Genomic DNA, 23,905 nt, shown 5'->3' with positions numbered 1-23,905 from the left:
CCTACTTGAGAGTCGCTCGTTCGATTGTTTTTTTTTTGTAAAAGTGAAATTTTGAAGTTCTAAAAGGATTCTTTTTCCCCAAAATCAAAAATAATAATTTCAATAATAATACCGATTATTTTCGATTAAAAATATTTGTACATCTACGTATATATAACAATTTAATAGGACATGTACGATTCTGGAAGAGGTACAGTTGGGATGATGCTTATTATTGTTGTTGGCTGGTAAAGGATATTTTTTCATTATTTTAGCATTTAATTTTCTTCATTCCATGTTTTACATATGTATATTCATCATCTCTGTTTCATAAACATGCCGACAAAATTTATTGTCTAAGTTGATTTATGCCCCCGAATACGGCCCTGAAATATCTCCAAACAAGTGTCGATATCAAATAAATAAATTATATTATGATAAAGGCCCACGCGGGTCAAAATGGTCAAAAGCGGTGGCCTTTTGCCAAGCGCCAAATGGAAACTTACACTTGAAACAGAAAAGAATAATTGTTGTTTTAGCAACTTACTAATTTATTATTTTATTTGCAGATTTCTCCGCGCCGAGATTGCAGAGGCCGAGCCCGCTCCAGATGTTCGTTTGTTCAGTACACCAGCACCGCTCAAAACAATCGCAGTAGCCTGGCTGACACCACCAAAACAAATCGTTATCGGGAACAAGCGCGAGCGTAGTGAAAGTACGCGTTGGTCTCAGTGTTGATACAATGACTTGAGATGTTAAAAGTGAACTGTTTAATAATGGAAACGTGCAAATTCGTTGTTATTTTGTTGCTCTATTGTGTGACAACTGCCTACTGTTATCCGTCGAAGCCTTTGAATGAGAGATCTCCAGACTTGACTTGGCAAGCATGGCTGTTGCTGGATGACCAGAACCAGAATAAACAGCAAACCAACGCCGATGGGATGCTACGCAGGAGGATAACTCCAAAATCGGTGTTCATCGCTCCTACCTTTAGTCCTGATTCACTACCTCCGTGTGCGGACGGGTACACTTCAGACGTGATGGGCAGATGCGTTCCAATCATAAAGATAGATGAGGACGCTCATTATGGATTTTTAATTCAACGACTGAAGGATAAATTTGGACCTTTGGACTACGAGGATTACCAGTTGGAGGACGAAATGTCCACGCAAGGACCTTTACAGTTGAATATCCCTTTACAAAGTGAAGAGGATGATGATGAAGAAACTGATGTTGCTATAGTTATATCACCTACGAAAATGCTGAGCGCTAACGTAGACAAAAGAGGTAGTAGCGTGGACGATGAAAAAAAACAAGAATTTTTTTTAAAAAAGCTGGCGGCCACCACAACGAAGCAGCCTGATGAAACGACAACTATTTTAGTACCTATGACGGACTTGAGCAGTGAAAAAACTAACACAGTGACCGAGGAATTGATTCCTGTCACAGAACCACTGACGACTACTGAGGAAGACATCGCAATTTCCACCCTGTCGCATAATACCAAACGAAGCACTGACAATTTGGAAAAAGACATCATAACTACTACAGAGGAGTTGCCAGACACAACAACCTTTGAACCGACAACTGTACGGAATAAGGAAATTTCTACGTTTGCTCCAAAAGTGCAATTAACAAACTCTGAATCACATACCCCAATAGTATTCAAGTTTCCGGAAGAGGTTGTTACGCAGAACTTTAAAAACACTTTTGTGAAATTTCCCGACACCGACATTTCGTTCCAAACGCAAATTCCATCGTCAGTAGAGTCGATTCACAACACTCGCGATGTCAGCAACGACGCGCCATTTCCTCATTTGGCGGACACTCCGGAAAGTGATCGGAAAGTGGTTTTTCGCGAGCAGTCGCAACCGGAGGAGACTAATTTAGATTACAGTAACGGTGCAAGGCATTTTCCTCCTTCGACCACTAATCGCAATTTCAACAGAAGAAATCGCGACAAGTCCAACAGCATGTTCCTCTTGCCTCCCAGGTGGAGCCAGTCGAATTTCCAGAAGCCTCTGGTTTTGAGGTTTTCTAGAAAACACGCTTATCTGGACGAGGCTCAGTTCAGGCATCCGGACTACTACAGAGCAGTCCCGATGGATGATTATGCTTTCTTGTTTAGCAAACACAAACAGTCCAGTCATAGGTAATGCAAGTTTTTATGTGATTTTTTTATTGTAATATAAATAGTTGTTGTTGTATATATAGGATTGACAATGTCGTGTGTTTTAATATCCCTAGTGAAAATAACATGTATGTAACAAAGTCAGTACAAGTAACTTTCTGTTTAAGTATTTTATGTGCAAAGGATTTATTTTTATAGTAAGCTTTATTTATTTTTCTTAGTCGTAAACGCGAATATTGTATATTTTTTCAAATGCTTCGTTTTTGTAAGCTTTATAAATGTACCCATTTCGATCTTTGTGGGGGTATCACCTTTTGTTAACGTGAAATTTTTATAAATGACTTATTTTCAAATTGCTTTATTGGAGGTGATGCGTAGTTGCCTTAATAAAAAAATAATAATAAAATTCGTAGGTATCGAAATGGGTAGATAAATAATATCATGTTCACCATGTAAATTTAACAGTTTATGTCTCATCACAGTGAATAGTATTATTCTCATTTATTATTTAATTATCTAAAAGTGCCAACAAAAAAAATTACTCCTTTTCAATAGTTTTCACTTATTTTCATTTATTTTACTCCTTGGTAAAATTCTCAAATACATGTTTTAATATCTTTTAAAAATATATACGGGGTGTTCTCTATAAAACTCTTAATCTAGTAATTTTGGAAGCCAAATTAAAGTAACGAATTTGAATATTTATTTTTTAAATGCTTAGGGTTACCTACTTCACAATTTAATTTGATGGTTTTTCAAATGAAGCACTTTCTCTCATTTAAAAATTTCTTATTGATACATAGATACCAAATGATACTTTATTTTTTATAAAATGGCATGAGGAGTTTTATTCGGAACACCCTGTGTATGTATGTATGATTTCATGTATAAAATGTATGATTTAACAGATGATAAATATGTTGCATTAGAGATCAACACTAGATCAACACGTTAAAAGATATGTGCTCTCATAGAACAAAATATAGCAAAAATTCCTTAAAATTGGAAACTGTTCATCAATTTTTATGCCAGTGAATGCCTACTAAATTTGATCTTTTATATAATATAAACTGTAAAATCTCCAGAATATTCTTCATGGGAATATTTTGAAATATTCATGAAAGAACACTGAAAGAATACAAGAGTAATGTTTTAAGTTGGCACTATGCAACCTGATTCACTTAAAGATACCCAACGAAAATGATACAAAAAATTTGGGCAACGCTCTTGATTAATGCCTTATTTCTATTGAAACTGTCATAGATGTCTTGATAATTGTTTAACTTTGTGTAACTATAAATAATAGAAATAGGTCATCATACTGCAAGGACAGAATATTTTTCCATGGCTCACTACGTGAAATTGTCTTTTTTATCAAACTCTATTAAAAAATTCCAAAAGTAACATGATATATCTTAATATAGAGAGTATCATCCATGTTTTATGTTAATTTATGAAACTTTCAAGTCCTTGTTTTTATTATTATAGAGATATATTAAAGAGGCATTCGATAATGCTTCCACCTCTTGACGTTTCTGGGGCTGCCGTAGGGGTATATTTAAGAGAATCATCCTGTATGTCATGTTTCCTGTAAAAATATACCTCTTATTAAATCTATCCTGTCCCATTGGACGGGAAGCAATATTTTTGAAGTTATAAGGCATATTTTAGTCGCAAGTTAAAAAAATGGCGGTTGCAGATATTTAGCAGCGCTAAAATCGTTTCTTTTCTTTAAACAACCGAAAAAACTGAAAAATTGAAATTTATATTAAAGGAAATAAGTCTACTATTGACTGAGGTAGCTTTTCTAGTTCTAGTCGGAAAATACGTATCGTAAAAGTGTTGCATTTAAACAATAAATATCATGGAAATTTAATTCTCTTATGTTGTTTATTTTTTTTACTAAGGTAACGCATTTTCTTTTTTTTGTGGTTTTTTAAACACAAAAAATTTATTTAAAAGGTGTCAACTAGTGGGGTATAGTTTTTTTGGAAATATTCTGTATATTATTCTCCATTTCATCATAACTATAGTAGACGCTGTTTTTGATAGTCTTTTTTTATTGTTATTTTTGTTTTCTACAGCAAGTTGATAAATTGTTGAAGCAGAGAAGTTTTTGGATGGAAATTTTGGGTTATTTGAACAGCAGGTCTGTTAAATGAAAGGCTTTCAAAAACACTAATTGATGTATTTAAAACCAGATAATCTATATTGTGTATACTGCAGTATTATTAACTTATAACTAATGTAGTTTTCCATGTACTCGATGAAAATGTCAAAAAATTGATAACAAACAATTTGTCATTTAAATAAGATGCATTTGTGTAAACAGTTTTAATATTTTTATGTGATTACAATGTACGATTATTAGAGGTAAATAACCCGAGTAACAATTAGGCATAAAGTCTTATCTTGTTGTACAAACTGTAAAGTCAAATCTAGGATAATGTGTACCGCATATAATTATTGTATTGAAAAATGATGTTCGTAAGAATATATGGTATTTATTGTATTTATTACATGACTTATTTTTGTTATTGATCATATTTTGTGCCAGTATACCTAAAAATTAATCGAAAATTATATCCATTAAACCCTAAACACCATGTGTTTTATTTTATACAATGCGATAACATTGCTATTTGTAAAAGTGAAGTGAATTTGATGATGGTTGCTCAAATAGGAAACGTTGCATCGAAAACGACACATGCACAGGGTGTAAATAAATAAGTGCAAAAAATTCAGGGGCTGACCCTCTGTGGAAAAATGAGGTGGGTATTTCATATAAAAAAAAAAATCTTCTTGCTACAAGGATCTCGGAAACGGTAAGAGATACGAAGTAGCTTAAATGGGACAAAGTTGCATAATCAGGGGACCAACATTGTGCCCCTAAAAAATCAAGGCTAATATGATTAGTTTTCGAAATATTTGAAAAAAAACGAAATTTTTGAAATCCGTTTTCAACCTTGTTTGAGGTGATATTGAAAAAAGGAGAATACTTTCTCGTGGCAACTTTTTGCTCTCTATCGAATGGCCTAATCAATAATATGTCACGTTTCGTCTCTTTAGGAACATCACCAACTTCATTTTTTTAAATACGACCCTGGAAATTTTATTACATTTTTTGCAAGTCTTTGTGACCCCCAATACTGTATTGCCTCAGCTCGAACCAGATTCAGTCGTTTTGTCTCGAAAAATTCATCTTCAATGTATTCGTTCCAAATGTATCTAATTTTTTTTTAGATTTCTTTGTTTATTAAATTATCGTACACTCTTAAGTGTTGGTAGACCCTGTGAAATACACCTAGTTATTTAAACTACATATTACCATCATACATTACAATAAAATATTATCAGAATTTTAATCTCCATCACGTGGTCGTACATAATTCGATAAGTTGTATCGAAATTAAAACTTTAAACAATTTTAATGTCATTATTGTAATTTTTTAAAAATGCATGTGAAAAACCAAAACTCCAAATGAATATTAAACTTTAAAAAATTATAGTAGGTAAATGTTCAAAAACGTTTCCGTTTTGGCAAATGTTGAAAATGAAGATAAGCATAATATGATCGGAATTTATTATACCCGTAACCGCAACTGCAAAGAACATGTCAGATGTATTTGTAAGAATATCCTGAAGAAAATTAGATCGAAATTTGTTTGAATTTTGAGCACTCGAGAAACCTAAAAATAACTATGAGCATAATGTTTTATTATAACGTGTGATGGTAATAGTTTAAATAAGGCCGGTGTCTCATGCATCCGATATCCGACGTACGATATCCGATAATATTTTAATTCGTACGAATGATAATATTCCGGTGTCCCATGCATCCGAAATCCGATGTACGATATCCGAAAGTATTTTAATTTCTACGAATGATATTATTATAATTCACATGCATCCGAAATTAATCTTTTAGAAATCAAGTATAGAACCATGGAATTTATTAAAAGATGAAGGTGAAACATTTTCAAGTGACAACCATAAGTAGTATATATTATAGAAAATATACGTAGTATTATATTTTCCACATTCGACATTATAATATAACATTTATTTGTAAATATATCAAACAACAATCATAGTATGTTAAAAACTTAAAAAGTGAGGTTAAAAAACATACGATTTCGGATAAAAGTTAAAATTATTTCTACTTTTTCCGACGTCGTATGAATTTAAAAAATTTCGGATGAAAATGAGCGTTTGAATGTATATTAACCAATAGGAACACTTTCAGACCTTCGTATCGTCGGATTTCGGATGCATGGGACACCGGCCTAACTAGGTGGATTTCACAGGGTCTAACGACACTTAGAGTGTACGATAATTCAATAAATATAGAAATCTAAATAAAGAATTAGATACAACGAAGATGAATTTTTCGAGACAAAACGTTTGAATCTGGTTAGGGCTGAGGCAGTACATTATTAGGGGTTAGGAAGGTTTGCAAGAAATGTAATAAAATTTGCAGGGTCGTATTTAAAAAATGAAGTTGATGACGGTCCTGAGGAGACGAAACGTTACATATAAAAATTGATTGTACCATTCGAAAGAGGGCAAAAAGTTGCCTTGAGAAAGTGTTCTTCTTTTTTCAATATCACCTCAAATAAGGGTGAACTGAAACAAAAACGGATTTCCAAAATTTCGTTTTTTTTTCAAATATTTCGAGAACTAATCAAGTTAACCTTGATTTTTAAAGGCATGTTGGTCTCCTGATTACGCAACTTTGCCCTCATTTAAGCTACTTCGTACCTCTTACCGTTTCCGAGATCCCTGTAGTGAGAAGCGAATTTGCAACAACCTGTATACACTTTTCATTACAAATGCAGTCAGATATAAATTGAGGAATATTAGATTCAAATTTACTGTAATAGGAGTAAATAATATTTTTCTTTGTGGAATTATATGAAAATACTTTCTATACGCGGTTACCATTATGACAATTTTTTTGCATAAAATGAAGGAAAGTATTTTTCTTTTTATATTTTGTCATCTTGTAATCCTAAACATTACACAGGGTGTTTTATAACGAATGGACCATACTGTAATCGGGGGTTCCTGTGATCAAAAAAGGCCGTTCTAAGTTAACTTATCTTAGTGTCAATGTTAATAACAAAACTAAAAAAAAAATCGTTGACCAAATTCGGCTTACGCGAGTTCATCGGAATTCAAATTTGATTCGAATTGTTCCATATTTTATGCGTTTGGCATGCAGCGTATACGTAAAAAGATTTCAACTTTTCTTGGTTTTCACATAATGTAATACTAATATTAATAATTGGTTCTTCATACTTCCCAACAAATAAAAGGTATTCTTAGTTGACATCGCTAGGATCATAAGTTTTCGAGAAAAAAGCGGTTTAATTTTTTCATACCGCACATACGGAATGAGTGGATATATGAATAAAAAATTTACTTATTTATTCAAAATAATTGAAGGAATTGTATTAAAACAAATAAATAAAAAACTGATTTAAAAAATTAAATATTAACAAATCAGAACAAACTGATGCATATGTATCATTGTTGGTACTATACTCCGCGGTCGAAATTATAGAGAGTGATTCATACATAATATAGAAACACTATTACCGTAAAGTGTATAAAACTTAAAATGATTTTTATAACGGTTCAATATTATTTGCTTATGTTAAATGATGTGCCGCTCTCTTTGCACATCGATAGGATCTATAACAGTCATAGACTGAGTTACACTGAACGCGATTTATTTCCTATCTCTGTCTATCGCACTTATTACAGATAGGGAAATGCTCTTTTTAGTGGGTGTAAACGGACGTACGTAGAATTCGAGTTAGCCGTAGTTAGAAACGTCAAACTATAAGCGCGCGCGAGGGTTTGCATATTCCGTGACTATAGTAAATTTATAAATTAAAAAAATACAATCGGGACGTTTTAAAACGTAGGAATAATAATTAAAATGGATCAAAGTGCCGGTTGTAGCAAACGGTCTGTTGCTCATAAACGCCCTAACCTATGCGATGCGGAATTAATAATGGTAAAAAACGTGTATAAAGGAATTCGGTCGCGAAATTCTAATACAAGTGTAAGTGAAGCTGTTGATATGTGTAGTTCGTTGACAAAAGTATCCGTTGCTACTGTTTATCGTGCCATAAAAAATAGTGTAGAAGTGAATCCAAAGAAGAAAAAAGTGGAAACACGAGGGAGGAAGAAAATAGAAGTCGACGTTGACGTGAAATACTCCATACGTAGGAAAATTCATGGATTTTTCTTTAGAAATGAAATACCAACGATAAAGAAAATTCAAGCTGCAATAGCTGAAGATGAGGATATTCCTAATTTCTCTGATAAGGTTCTTAGAAGAATAATGCGTGACATGAATTTTCGATATTTGAAACGGAATCGGAATAGTATGCTCGTTGAAAAAGACGAAATTGTGGTATGGCGAAGAGAATACTTAGAAAAAATAAGAGAACTTCGTGCATCTGGTAAGAAGATATATTACATGGATGAAACATGGGTAAACGAAGGTCATACTGTATCAAAAGTTTGGCAGGATGGTAATGTTAAGAGTAAGAGACAAGCATTTTTAGATGGATTTTCTACTGGATTAAAGGCACCTTCTGGAAAAGGACGAAGATTGATTATAACACATATTGGAAGCGATACGGGATTTTTAGAAAATGGTTTGCATGTATTTGAGTCACGAAAAACGGGAGATTATCATGAAGATATGAACAGCGACGTGTTTGAAAAATGGTTTGAATATGTTTTATCATATCTGGAGCCAGGAGCAGTTGTTGTGATGGATAACGCACCTTATCATAGTAGAAGAGTTGAAATGTTACCGACATCAGCATGGAGAAAAGGAAATATTATGGACTGGTTACAATCGAAAAATATTGAATATACAGAAACCATGCTAAAAGTACAATTATTAAAAATTGTCCAAAGAGAAAAAGGTCAATACATTAAGTATGTAGTGGATGAGATGGCCAAAGATCGAGGAATTCGTGTACTCCGTTTACCGCCATACCACTGTGAATTAAACCCAATTGAGTTGGTTTGGGCACAAATAAAGAATGAAATCGCACGAAAAAACACCACCTTTAAAATAAACGACGTGAAATTATTATTACAGGATGCTATTAATCACGTCACTGCTGAAACATGGTGTAAGTGTATTGGACATGCACAGAAAGAGGAACAACGTATGTGGGATCTTGATACAACGGTAGAAGTGTTCATAGAACCAGTCATTATTCATTTGGGTGAAGATGATTCTAGTGATAGTGATAGCAACAGTGATATGTGAAATATATAATGTGAATAATGTGATATGTAAGTATTTAAATATATTAATAGTGAAGTGATTATGTGGCAGTGAAGTGAAAGTGTGACAGTGATAATATTCGTGAGATATAATTATTATAAAATATGTAAGTACCTACTTAAATAAATATATTAATAGTAAACTATTACAATATTTTGCGGCGGCGTAAGCCGGGTGGTGGTGGGTTTTCGATGCCCAAGAGGGCATCGTTTTATAGAACACACTTAAAATTTAAAAACAAAATGTTACTAAAATATTTTGGAAGTTTTCTCGATAAAACCTCTAAAAATAATAGATGTTATGTTTTATTATATTTTTTCCATATTTTCTACATCTTGTTGCCTTTTACGTATACACGCCTATGGATTTTCGATCCCCGCACGCCTCGTCCTCCTTACTAGTCCAAGAGCTAGCGATGAATCACTCTCTATAATTTCGAACGCGGATTATAACTGTTTAATATTCATTTTGAGTAAAAGTGAACTAAATTCCCCTGACATTGAAAAAGTTTGGATGCAAATTGCGAACTGCATCTGCGGCAGTCACAATTCTTTGCCATAAGGTGTTGACATAGTCCTAAAGTAGAAGTCCATTGGATTAAATTCAGGCTACGTGGTGGCCATGGATTGTCGTCCATACCATCGGTTGGGAAAAACAGTATTCAGGGGATTCCGAGCTTCCATCGAAAAATGAACATAAGAATGTTCAAATAATATTTTGTGTTAAGTCTCTCAGATTAGCTTTTAGCTTTTTGATTATTTACGTCGGTCTATTTCTCCTACTATGGTTAAATACAGAGGTCAGGAGACGTGCAACTCCTAACCTGGAAATTTTGTCGAATTTTCGTTTTGTTGTAGGGATCTTTTACTTGCCTAACATTGTTTAGTCAAGAGACCAACGGTTTTACATCCTTTCCAAGAGATGGTATTTGTTCCTATACAAACCTCATATAAATTTGTATAACTTCTGTGAATACACCGACATACAGGCCACCAGAAGGTAGACGAGCATAGCGAGCCTTTCCCAGATGTTCACCCATCCAAGTAGTTGGGTCTCTTAGACAGTTCAGTTAAATGTTCGTTAATTATTTCAAACTAAATGTTTATTTTAACCACATGTTGGGAATGTCGAATCCAAATTTCATTCGAATTGTCATCCAACCAATCCGATACAGATAAGATCCGATTTATGAAGCAAAATCTGTATCTTACCTGTAATGATTTTATCCATTTTCATCAATGTTATGGTAATGGTAAGATGAAATGTTACTGGATGAAGTGTTACTGGAATAAAATGGAACGGATAAAGCCGGTGTTCATATAAAATAGAAAACGTGGTGTGGGAATTTACATTTCGTGCTATTTGGCGGATACTGATATTTAGGTTGTCTTAAACCAAATCTAAAATTTATTCTTGGCGATTGCTGAATGACCATTTCGATTAGGTACGGAGACGAAAGCTACCCGCTTCTCACAATATTTGAAACCACCTCGAAAATAGCTTTATATCCTGATGACGCCTATTTGGTTAAGTTTCTGCATAACTTCTTGCTGCAGCTCATTAAAATTTCATTGAGAATAAACCGAAATCATATCAGTCATTTCAATATTGGTTAACAAGTTGTGACGTGTAATTTTTGTTAAATGTGCTTTATTATTTTAGAATTATTATTAAAAACGATACTTTAACAGAATCTCAATATCAGGAAAAACAAACTTCAAATTATTGACAATAAATCTCGCCTTTAGGAGATGTCAACTAAGATTACCTTTTATTCGTACAAGAGTATCAATGTTTAAAATAAGATACTGAGGGGACCAAAAAAAGTTGCGCCCTTTTACGTAAGTATGCACTACATGTCGAGGGCCACCTACAAATTATGCCAAAATAGCAACTAAATTTAAATTTTGCATCGCGATCAACTCCCGTAAACCGAATTTGGTCCAAAAATCTATTACGTGTCAAATATTGAGAAAAAACTATATTTTTTCATCTTTGATCCCCTGAATGTTATTATAAACTTTTGCATTATGGTAAATTAGGTTAGGTCGGCGTATTTTAACTCCAGGAACTGTACCTATATATCTTCTTTTCAAATTTTTTGTTCATCCTGATTTCAATCTTATGTTCTGGATGTCTATACATTTTTATCATATTTTATCCAACGTTGATAAAATATTCCATTTCATGTAGAAATATCATTTAAAGAATAATGTGGTTGTAACAGTTGATGCAGAAATTACTACAACAAAAAATTAACAGAATATGCGAAAACGTAATTTCAAAAACACGTGTCTAAATCCCAGGTAAGTATTTTTGTTGAAAAAATTGTGAAGAGCAATTAAATTGAAATTTTTAAGTCAATTTAAATTCATGGCAAATTTCATAGTAGTTTCCTTAACCGTACTGAAAATATAACAACCGGTAGTTCCAGTTAAACGACAAACTTTAAAACGTGATACCCACTACAAATTTACTGCCGTTTTTATTGAATTACACTGCACGATTTGTACCGGACCGGTATACAAAATTCTATTTTTTACGTGGCCCAATTTCCTACAAAACCGGGCACGAAGCAAGATCCGTTATTTATTCGGAATATGTTATTTTTATATTGCCTACTAATTAATAATGAAGTACCTTATGTTGCGTAAATGAGCCTATTCAGAGAGATGGATATCTCATAATAACAGAAGAGGCTGGAGAAGGCACTAAGGATTAACTGAATCCTACTGCTTCAGACCTAAAATTCAAAGGAAAAAAACAATTTTATGAGGCAGTAGCCATTCCAATAATTGAAAATAAGATAGTGAGGAATATACTGGGAACGTGATAGATTAGAAATTGAAGTTACAAAAATACGATGTCCCGGAAATAAATGTCAGAATTTTAAACAATAACAACCATTGGCTAATAATTTTTTTCGAAAACCTCTTAGATTTTAAGATATTGTTTTTCAAAAATTTAAATTTTTGTTACCTACTGGAACAAAGATGACATGCTTAGGTGACTTCATAATAAACAAAAAAGAAGCACCAAAATGGGAACTAATTTTAGTGTTAAGGTTTAGTATTTATAATAGCAAAAAAATTGAAGGTAGTAAATATAAAGCATAAATAAATAATAAATAACAAATATATAATAATTAACATTAATGAATAATAAATAGTAAAATGCAGCTCGTAGTGGGTACCAAATACTGGAAAAACTGTTAGTCCTCGAAAAGATTTATTAGACAAAAGTTGTTTCTTTTGACGAGTTAGATAAATGGTTAAAACTTTGGTGCTTATTTTTGGGACACCCTGTATATCTCTGTAGTACCTAACTAGTTACCACAAGTATTATGTACAATACTTTAATAATAGATCAATTTTGATTTCAGGGTAATATTTTGAAACAGTGTTTACAAATTTGGAGAGGATTTTTTAATAGTAAGTAGCATAATAGGTAGAATAAGAAGCATTTGTAATAATTAAAATTGTTGAAACTACAAAACGGCACTTAAAATCAATGATAATCAGAATTGTTAAAACTTATTGAGAATCTCCGGAATCGTCGCCGACTTACATACTACATAAAAAGAGGTGAATAGTTCTGGCAATAAATAGCGTGTCGTTTGCTTTTTGTCTCTTTATTTGTATATTTCAGTTTCGAATAGGTGTGTCTTTCGTCTATTACCTTAATTTCTCTATAAAGGATGTTTGAGTACTTTACGAATAGCTTCTTTGAATGAAAATGTTGCTATTCTACAGGGTGTCTGGAAAAGTTTGTAGAAAATTTAAGGGGGTGAAAATAGAGNCTGGAAAGAGTTCAGAACAGATTTGTGCGTTACCTTAATCTCAGGGTCAACGGTATTTATAATGTTGATGACATATCAGCTACTAAACAACAATTTAATATCGTCCCTTTGGAACAAAAAAGGATTCACACTGATTTTATTATTTTATTTAAATTATTGAATAATTTATTAGACTGTCCCTATTTAATTTCTTTACTGAATTTTCATGTTCCTTCTAGAAATACGAGGACGACTAATTTATTTAGCACACCAACCCAACATACCAATCTCGGACTAAATAGTCCACTGTATAGAATGACTGTTAATTATAATATGTACTTTGTCGATTCTAATATTGATATTTTTAATACTACTCTCAGCAGTTTCAAAAGATTTATTAGGAATATTCAGTTCCTTTAATTAACTTTTTACTTATTTTTGTACATTTTTTCACTGATGTATCCATTTCCTGTTAGTTTTTTTTTGTTTTGTTTACACTATGTTCACAATTGTATTAGTGGATGCAGTTTTGGGCAGCAAGCCTGTTTGCATTCCAAATGTGATAAATAAATAAAATAAATAAATAATAGGTAGAATAAGAAGCTTTTGTAATAATTAAAATTGTTGAAACTACAAAACGGCACTTAAAATCAATGATAATCAGAATTGTTAAAACTTATTGAGAATCTCCGGAATCGTCGCCGACTTACATACTACATAAAAAGAGGTGAATAGTTCTGGCAATAAATAGCGTGTCGTTTGCTTTTTGTCTCTTTATTTGTATATTTCAGTTTCGAATAGGTGTGTCTTTCGTCTATTACCTTAATTTCTCTATAAAGGAAGTTTGAGTACTTTACGGATAGCTTCTTTGAATGAAAATGTTGCTATTCTACAGGGTGTCTGGAAAAGTTTGTAGAAAATTTAAGGGGGTGAAAATAGTACCAAAAATAGTTAAAATAGTTCTTATAAACATTGGTCCTCCGGAGCACCGTTACTGAGATATGGCCCTCCAAAGGGGTCTTATCATTTGGATATTTTTTAAAATAACTTTCTTTCTGATTAAGATAACGGAATGAAAATTGTAGGTAATAATCATACCATAAGGATCTTTAACTACCATAAGTTTCATCAAAATCGGTTATAAATAAGGATAGTTTTGTAACTACTCTTAACAGAAATTTTTAAAATGTTTTTATTCCTTTGAATAATCAAGCAAATAATATTATTTTTTAAATAAATTAGACTCTTTTGAAGAAAAAATGTATCTACTTTTTTTCCAATTCTGCGTAGTTTAGTCAGAAATAATTATTTTTTAAATAATTTATGGCTCAGAACAGTAACATTTTTTAAAACATTTTTACATAGGCATCTTTCATAATGACAATTCCATTATAATGATACTAATGTTTGTCATTTTCGCGTGCTATGATTTAAATTCTTATGTTTCTTTATTTTCTTCTAAGGGTAGTTAAAAAACTATCCTTATTTATAACCGATTTTGATTAAACTTATGGTAGTTAAAGACCCTTATGGTATGATTATTACCTACAATTTTCAATTACCTACAATTGCGTTATCTTAATCAGAAAGAAAGTTATTTTAAAAAATATCCAAATGGTAAGACCCCTTTGGAGGGCAATATCTCAGAAACGGTGATCCGGAGGACCAATGTTTATAGGAACTTTTTTTACTATTTTTGGCCCTACTGTCACTCCCTTAAATTTTGCACCAACTTTTCCAAACACTCTGTATATCATATAAGTTTGTAATTCAAGGAATGTACCAGATAAATTGGCGCAAGAGTGTATTACTCCATAAACACCATACTTGCGATTTCATTATCTAATTAAAGAAAATGTCAAGGTAATATAAGTTATTAAATATTATTGGGAGATAAATCATTTTGAGTAAAAATACTCTTTGTGTTTCAGTTACTGGAAATTGTTAAATATACAAATGTAAGTTGTTATAAATGTAATAAGAACATATTTTTAATTTAGTTTTCAGTAATTTATAAATTATTTATTGTAGTTTGTACTCCCTTTATATATAATAAAGCAGATATACTTAGCTGTTTCAATTGTATTAAATATATGCAATTAAAACCGATTTTTGCTTCTTTGTATCCTGTAGTCCATTATAAATTTAGATGCATCTTTTTAATTTTTCTCTCCCTTTTTCTTTATTAATTAGTGAAGGCTTTTTTAACTAACGGCATTGTGCGAAGCAACTGCTCTGCGAGCTACAACTCTGTCCAGCATTGAACTGAGTAGCACTGATAATTGAAATGTAATATCACCCTCAACTCAATGGTGAAAGCATGTTTAATATCTACGTATTCCTTATTGTATCAAGCAATTATCATAAAGAAAGTATTAAGATTAGATTAGAAATCATTATTACATACAGGGTGGCCAATTTTGGTTTGAGTTGCAGGAAATAAGAAACTGCAGTGGTAGATAAGTAATGTCCTCGTACTTGATTAGTAATAAAACAAATCCTGGTTAATCGTGTCAGTTTTTGAGATACGAAGAATTTTTGGAATTTTGCCGACTTTTATAGAAACTTCTGGTCGGGTGGCACCGTCGTTTACTTCTTGAAATTTTGAAAAACACCTCTTGTTCAGAAAAAACTGAGGATTAAATTCTGTGACGGGTACTTGCTATGTGTATTGGTCTTTGAACTATTGGTGCAAGGTTTTAAGTTACTGACCTGTGACCTCCTTAACTTTTACATACATTTGTGGATTTTGGTATTTTACAAGGTACGTCATAATTAAGTGTAAAAATTAACAGGCTACAACGCGCTACTGCGCGAACTTAACAAATGTGGTCTTTCAGTGCTTGTGTTGTGTTATGTCTTTTATATTCTTATCTTTCTCACTGGTAAAAATATGTATGCTTCAGAGGATTCTCATCGTGTAGTTTTCCACTCCTCCGTGGTGTTCCTCAGAGATCAGTTTTAGGCCCATTGTTATTCAATATTTTCGTTAATAACCTTGACAGTCGTTTCAATGTAGCTCACCTTATATGTATACGCTGATGATACAAAAATATATTTAAGGACAATGACCTTTCAGGACTGCGTTGATCTCCAGGAACATTTCGGAAGACTTAGCGAATGCGAATTTAATGAATTGACATTGAATATTAACCCTCAAAGTCACACTAGTGTGGATTCGCACCACCGTTTTTTTTAACAACTGACATTTCTCAGATAGCAGCTCTCGAGGGTTCCCCCATGAAGATAACTCCTTCTATAGTCTAAAGCGTACCACAATTGGCCTCAGTCTATTGTTGGCCAAACTAGAGAGCCGATTGGTGCGAATTCGCACTAGTGTGACTTTAGCGTAGGCAAAAGTGTGACCGAATGTATATCATATAATCTAGAAATAAAGTTTATTTATTGTTAATAATTTTTCAATTTTTTTTTTATTAATACTTTAATTGTAACGTGGATTTATGGATAATATTGTTTAAATTAATATTCTTATACAAAAGAGTGCAAAGTAAACATCAATTTACAAAAAAGGAACCAAAATATCACATCTTCCAAAAATGTCTTGAGATACCGGGAAAAAATCGATAATATCATTTTATCAATATGGGTATTTCATTGTTCGAAAAAGTTTTTTTTTCAATTGCATTTTTTATTAACAAATAATTTTTTTTAAAACCTAATTACATTATTCGCTTTCTCGGAAAATTTTACCCCAATATTGATATAAATACGTTGTTTTCGTTAACAAATAAAGAAGACAAAGGTTTAAAGGTGGAAAAATCCCTATTCACACTAGTGTGACCTTTAAGGTGGCCCATCTCGTCTTGTAATCATTTATGAAGGCTTTGATGTATTAAGTTTGTCATATGAGTTTTTGTCTGTTTTCTATTTTTATTCTATTTTCGTTTTGATTCTGGAATTTTGGAACTCTAACTTCGGAGTCAATCGTTTTTCAATGGTATGTGAAAAATAAACCCAAGATTCAGGACTGTTTTAAGTGGTCGTTGCATACTAGCTTGGGTTACCCCTCCATTGCAGTGTTTACAATTCATCGTGAAACACATTAGCTGAATTTTATCCGTCACTGTATAGTGTCAATAAATTCCAATCCAATCAAAATAGGCCACCCTGTATACTTATACCCACCTAAAACTTCAAAATAATGATTTATTTTGGAAATATCTTATAGATGAAAGAAGTTCAAATACCTTATTGTATGATATAACAAGTGCAAGGATGACTATTGATTTTGATCTACAAAAAATGGTAAAATTAATCAATCTCAGAAAAGCTACGGCCATTGCCCCGCCCTATTCGACTATTACAACATAAACAGTAAGTTTGCTAAATTGCCTTTCGATAAAAAAAAAACGCAATACAAACTTCCCTGAACTAGAACACAATTAAACATTTTAATTAACAGAGAGAGGTTGTAATCCAAATTAAACTTAAAAATATTAATACTTTTTCATAAATATTTCCCAAGGAATAATTTCTCGAGGTTTTCTCGAACGTTAATTGTGATTTTCCTGCAAATTTGTAACAAGTATAAGAGATTTTCAAGCTGAACAAAATATTATGCATCCTGGTTCGACGACCTTTAATAATACGTAAATATTTCGAAAGGAGAACAAAAGTAAATGTTTATTATCTAGCTTAGATAAGGACCGGCTATTTTTGTCGACCCTGTAGGAATGGGCGCCAGCTTCTAGGCGTCTTTAAATAAATAAATTCTTAGAGACATAGGCGAATCAGATGGGATTTTAAAGGAATTGTTATCATCAGTTGAGAATAGACTGAACTGTAAGGATTAAATTTTTTATTAAGAATAGTTTTAACAAATCAGTCAAAATACCTATTAAATAAAAAATTGTTTTAAAAATTGCATTGGAAATTCATGTATAAAATACATTTTTTCAGTTATAGAAAAGTTTCCTATCAAAAAGCTGTCTTCACTGGATGAATAACAACTGTTATCGATTTTGGAATATTTTTCGTACTTGAACTGTGTTCACGAAAGGAAAAACTTTTATTATTGACATTTTTTGAGTTATACTTTGTAAGAAGTTTTGCATGTCAAAGTAATCACATGACCATAGACAAGTTAAAATTTTGTTGTATAGGGCGTTCAAAAAATAAGAAAAAGTGAAATTACAAGCGAATAGGTTTCATTCTGAGTTTTACAAAAAATGTTCAATTGAAAGGTTGTAAACAAAAAACACGTTACGAGTTCGATGTCCATATTCATAATTTTATTTTTAATAAATATTGTAAAAAAACTGAAAAATAGTTAAAACGTTATACCAGCGACATTTTTTTTCAAATTCTCCTTAATACTTTTGTAACTCTTCTAGTAAAATGTTGAGAATACTGTCTCCAATTTTGTTCCCTAATAATTTAATAATGTTTAATAAACAAGAAAGATTATATAAATCTTAATCAGGGAATCTTTCGATTTCGAGATATGGGCATACAAATTTTGTGAAAATATAATTTTTTTTATATTTCAAGAATGTATAATGGTAGCCTCACAAAATTCTATAGGGTAATATTTACTAATAATAATAGGTACTTCCTAAACGATGCCGCAAATATGGGTAATTTTTGAGTAAATAATAATTTAGCTATTTGTTTATTTTGCAACAGGAACCACAGTTTGTCAAAAAATTGGAATTAATAAGTTCACGCATAGAAAATCTAAATATGAGTGAGGTTGATATTAACAAATAATAACAAATAGACGTAAAAAGTATGCAAACACAGTTTAATAGTCATAGCAAGAACAAGTTCAAATTTTGTTGTACAGGGTGTCCAAAAAATATGAAAATGTGAAATTATTGGAAAGCGAATAAGCTTTATCCTGAATTTTACAAAAAATGTTCTATTGAAAGGTTGATTGTAAATAAAAAATACGTTTTGATAAAAAACACAAAGAGTACGGTTATGTTTGTATTCTGATTTTTGACACTTCGAAAATCAAGTTTTCTGTTTTTATTTTTATTTAAGTTATGTTTGTTCATTTATTTTTAATATTTTTCGATTTCAAGTTTGTGCTTTTTTAGACTGCTGTTTATGTGCTGACAAATTAAAAAAAAATACATTAACTATGGGGCAATGGTGAACCTTATATAAAAGTTTATGTTATCAAACTTTAGTAGGTACTAAATTGAAATATTTTATAACTAAAGTCCCATTGCAATAACTTGTCGTTGAATGAACTTGTAACGTTGACGCTGTCACAATGATTCCTGCCAAGATACATGACTTTACGGTCTTAAAAACTAATGAACCATAGAATTTAATATTATTTCACATTTTATTCAGCGCACACTTCAATTTTTTACTGAATAGAAACGCGCTCCGCTACTGTGTGCTAGACGTCAGTCTACATTCACTAGAGCCGATCGCAATGATTATTATCTCATTTGCGCCGGTCGCTCTTCGATAATTATGTAACAAGAACGAGCAGCAACCTGTCGACCATTTTTCTGTTTCGCAGAAGCCTCGCCGTGTCACTAGATACATCAAAATAGAAGAAGCGGTCTCAATATTAATTTCTGCGAACACCGCACTTCCTGGCGCCAAAGGCCTTGCATTGAAATTGCACTCAGACCAATTATACGTGTGTATGTTACAGATGTGCAATAATTTTATTGAGTTCAAATAAGCGGATCGGCGTTACGAGGGACCGGAGAGAAATTCCCTACCATGCATTTAAAAGTATGTCATTAGAAAAAAGATTCAGTATTGACTTCTGTCTTGACTTGCCAATACTTTGTGAAGGCCATGAGCTTTTCAGTTATAGTCAGTTCAACTTTCACTCATGTTTCCAATTCAAAATAAGAAGTCGTCCATAAAGTCTAAAAATATTCCAACCACTCAGATAGAGCAGTACGCCGAGCCTGTCAAGATTTTCACCAATCTTTCGAATTTCGCTGCCAGAACAGTATCCGGAGCTGAAAACCCTTTCAGACACACTTGCTCAGTGTTGTGGCAAAGCGACGGCCGAAAAGCGCCAAGAAAATGTAACGTTCAAATCGCCCAGGCTCAAGTGTAGATTAAAAACAGAGGCAGTCAAAGACAAAAAAATGTAAAGTAGAAAAGTAAACAGAGCTAAAAAATAAAAACGGTACGGAAAGGCTCAGTTGAAAGCCTTATTTAAAAGCGTCATTGGGAGGATGCCACAAGCAAGTTATAGACAAACCACAAGAGAGCGTGTCCTATTCTCTAAACACCAGGTTCCAAGTTTTAGGTGAAAAAACAGCAATGGAAAGAAGCCAACCAGTGAGACATTCCTTGAGTTGTTAGAAAAATCTCCAATAATCCAGTTCCGTAGGGTTGAAGTTCCAGTAGCAACTACTATCGCGAGAAGGATCAATGAAGAACACGGGATATGAGAGTAGATTGTAAATGTATTTAACTGACATGTCATTAGCTTCCTTGCGACCAATCATAGATCCTAGAGTTCTTTATTTAACTTGATCTTATACTTAGGTTTCACAGCTTTCACAGTGCTTCCCTTACATAACTTTCAGCTTTTGTTTTTCTTTTGAATGGTACTGGATTCTGGAATGGTTTGGAGTTACAGGATTTAGGCGGGTTTGGACCCCTTGTGCATCCTCATCGAGAAGATCAGCTCTCCTGAGCCGTCAACCAACCTAGCAAGGAGAAAAAGCTGATGACGTTGCTCGGGGAGATCTCTCTGATGTAGGTCATAGAAGGCCACCATCCTCCTAGCACGGATTCTCTCGTTGACGAGATACCAGTACACTCGAAGAGTACATGCAAAACTGTCCCGTCTTCCTGGTCACAACCTCTACAGAGAGATGTTTGGAACTTCCTTATATTGTAGAAGTGTTTCCTTAACGAACAGTGTCCGGTTTGTATACCGTCACCAGGCAAAGGCATACCCTGGACATAGCCAGGTACTTTTTGGCTGTGTCTTTGCCGGGGTATCCTAAGCAAATCGACAGCTGTTTATTTCATCTCACAGTGTTCTAAACTCTTTGCGGGTGTCTTCCTTAATCGTTTCAAACAGTGCCGACAATGAGAGCACACCGGGTCCAAAGATAGTAAGACCCGATGTCCTCCTAGCTAGCTGGTCAGCTTCTTTACTGCCATTGCACCGGTAGTGTCCCTTAACTGAGAGATATACTGTTGGTAGCTAAGGCCTCCACCAGCGCTTGGTTGCATTCCCATACCGATCTGGACATTATCTTCCGATTATGCAAGATTAATATTGTTTGTCTACTATCTGTGTGGATTCTAATACCCGTTTGCCTTTTGCCCGTTATCTGCCTGCTGGCAATTTCTTTAGCAGCTATGGTTATACTTGCCAGTTCCGCTTGTATCACGGTGGCACGTACACCCATAGCCCACTGTCATGGGATGTGTAGGGATCTAGAATAGATTCCACATCCTGTACTTTCTTCCCTTTTTACCCTCACTGGCGATTTCCGCCTGACTTCTCCATATCCTACATTTGGTTTAACATCAACATTCTTGAAGCGGAGCATAGTTGTCAGAGCCACCTCTTTTAGATAAATATCTAAAGGTGACAGACTAGCATCACCTTCATTGCTAACTATGGTGTTGTTCGTATAGCTCCTGTGACGCTCTGGCAAGCTATTCTTTGCACCTGGCTGAGCTTCTGTTTAATTGCCGTCTGTTGAGTTTTTGACTAACAGACAACAGCTCCACAGGCCAACATTAGTTTCACTATGACAGTATATATCCACATGAATACCTTTGATTTCATCGCTTTGGTTTTACCAACGCTTCTGCGGCACTGCTAATAGGATACGTAGGCCTTTTTTATTCTTCTCTGCAAGTGAAGATTCCATGTTAGCTTTGCATCGAGTGTGACTCCAAGATACTTTACACACCTGTTACAAAACTTAGCGTGGTGTTTAGAAGAGTCGGTGCCATTATTGGCCCTAATTTCCTCTTGCTCGTAAATTCTGAATGATACATAGAGCACCTTTGCTAGGCGTCCGCACTTCCACAATACTTAGACTACGGTACTTTTTTTCTTGGCAAAACATTTACATGGACAAGAATTACTCAGATGTTTTCTAAACCTGTATTGTCCGGTTAAAATTCCTATTGTTATTCTCATCGATATTGGTTCATTAGGTTCACCGTGAGCTCATTGCCAGTAATACACATGGAGTTTTACTTGCTTTAGTACCTGCTTTAAGAACAACATTCCTAACGGATGAATCTAGATATATTTCTGTTTGTCTATAACCTAGCTTTTGTGGAACTAGATGATGGTGCTACAAATATGCTTCAAAGGATTACATTTGACTTTAACACAATTCCAAAATATTATGCAATTATTAGCCCTCTGGAAACACCTACCGACAAATTCAAGAAGTCGCTGCTGAAGCAGTACAAGTATTACAAACTGCCAAACCTCCGAAACCGAATCTGGTTAGAAGTTCAAACCATCATCATAATCACTATGAGAATATGAAACAATTAATATACTCCCTATCGCAAACAACGCTGGAGATTGTATTGACAAAGAAATCTATCTAGATCCAATGATGTCCTAGTTAGTTCTGACACTGTTGTTCACAAAGGTGTCAATTAATAAAACAATGGTCGAACTTCATCGAATACTCGTTACAATAATTTAGTAGATTTGGCCAAATTGTGCACACTATACTTTTGAAAACGAATTTAATTCCAATAAAAGACAAATTAATAAATTTCATATGCACTAACACAACATATTTTTTGTGTATTTCGTATCCATAGATAAAATTGTGCGTTTGGCTACTTTAAGAACTTATTGTATTATATTTGTCCAGAAGTTTCTCATCAGCATTTTTGGGCAGCTAGCAATCAGCAGAGATCTTGGGTCCTTGTTAGCCTTCTCATTGTCTCCATATACCTTATGTTCTATTACCTATGCATCGTTTTGTCAATCAATTCCATACACCAACTTGAATTTGATCTATTAATTGGTTGACTTAAATGACGTCTGATTTTTGATTCCCTGTTCTTTAACTTCGTTTTTAACTTCATTACACATTATTTAATGGCCATTACTACTGACTGGATGACTAGCGTGCATTCCTAGACTAAGGGGATTTGAATTTTCTCCTTAATTCCTTAATTGTCTACTTCTGTCTGTCTATCTTCTACTCCTAACTCCAGTATTTGTCTTTCAACCGATTTTAGACTAGACTAAATGGGCTTTGACAGGAAGCCTCTTCTGTCTGGTATTTCTATCTTAAAATTCCTTTGAAATCTCTATTTTGAGGCTAAATGGTCAGGTGATATTTCTAGGATAAAATGTTCCTTAAACCCATCATAGAACTTCTGGGTGGGATATACCCTACTTCCGGACATTTGGTGGATGTCCTTTCAGTTGTAAATATCCTTACGTCTTATTAGTTAACGACAGTGATTGTAGTTATACATAATTTCTTATGTTCTGCAAAAATTGGAACAGCAAGACCAAGCTCCTAATTAAAAATTTTATCAAGTGTATCAAGTAGTTATGATATCGAAGGTAATTCAAAACCAATATCGAGAATGCCTGAATGTAAGACTAAAATAAAGCGTTACTTGCAAGATCATTCATTTTTTATGCAAGTAAATGCTTTAAATTCATGGTTTTCGTCAAAGGTTAAGAAAGTATGTATTAACAAAATCAAAATCTAAACAAACTATGAAGAGGTAC

The 23,905-nt window shown here is 33.2% G+C and overlaps 1 protein-coding gene across 2 annotated transcripts in view; it reads left to right on the top strand.

Annotated features, from left to right (window-relative positions):
- The window catches only part of LOC108905290, a 282,262-nt gene extending 277,563 nt beyond the window's left edge, over positions 1-4,699 (top strand). For both annotated transcript variants that reach the window (XM_018708092.1, XM_018708093.1), the window contains one exon: positions 549-4,699. In XM_018708092.1, coding sequence (XP_018563608.1) covers positions 732-2,135 — 1,404 coding nt within the window. In that variant the 5' untranslated portion in view covers positions 549-731 and the 3' untranslated portion in view covers positions 2,136-4,699. The remainder of the gene's footprint in view (positions 1-548) is intronic.
- Positions 4,700-23,905: the final 19,206 nt, after the last annotated feature.

Source organism: Anoplophora glabripennis, unplaced genomic scaffold (genome assembly GCF_000390285.2).
Source record: "Anoplophora glabripennis isolate ALB-LARVAE unplaced genomic scaffold, Agla_2.0 scaffold245, whole genome shotgun sequence".
Lineage (NCBI taxonomy): Eukaryota > Metazoa > Arthropoda > Insecta > Coleoptera > Cerambycidae > Anoplophora > Anoplophora glabripennis.
The sequence above is the reverse complement of the archived record's forward strand: the minus strand, read 5'-3'. Positions and strand labels throughout refer to the sequence as shown.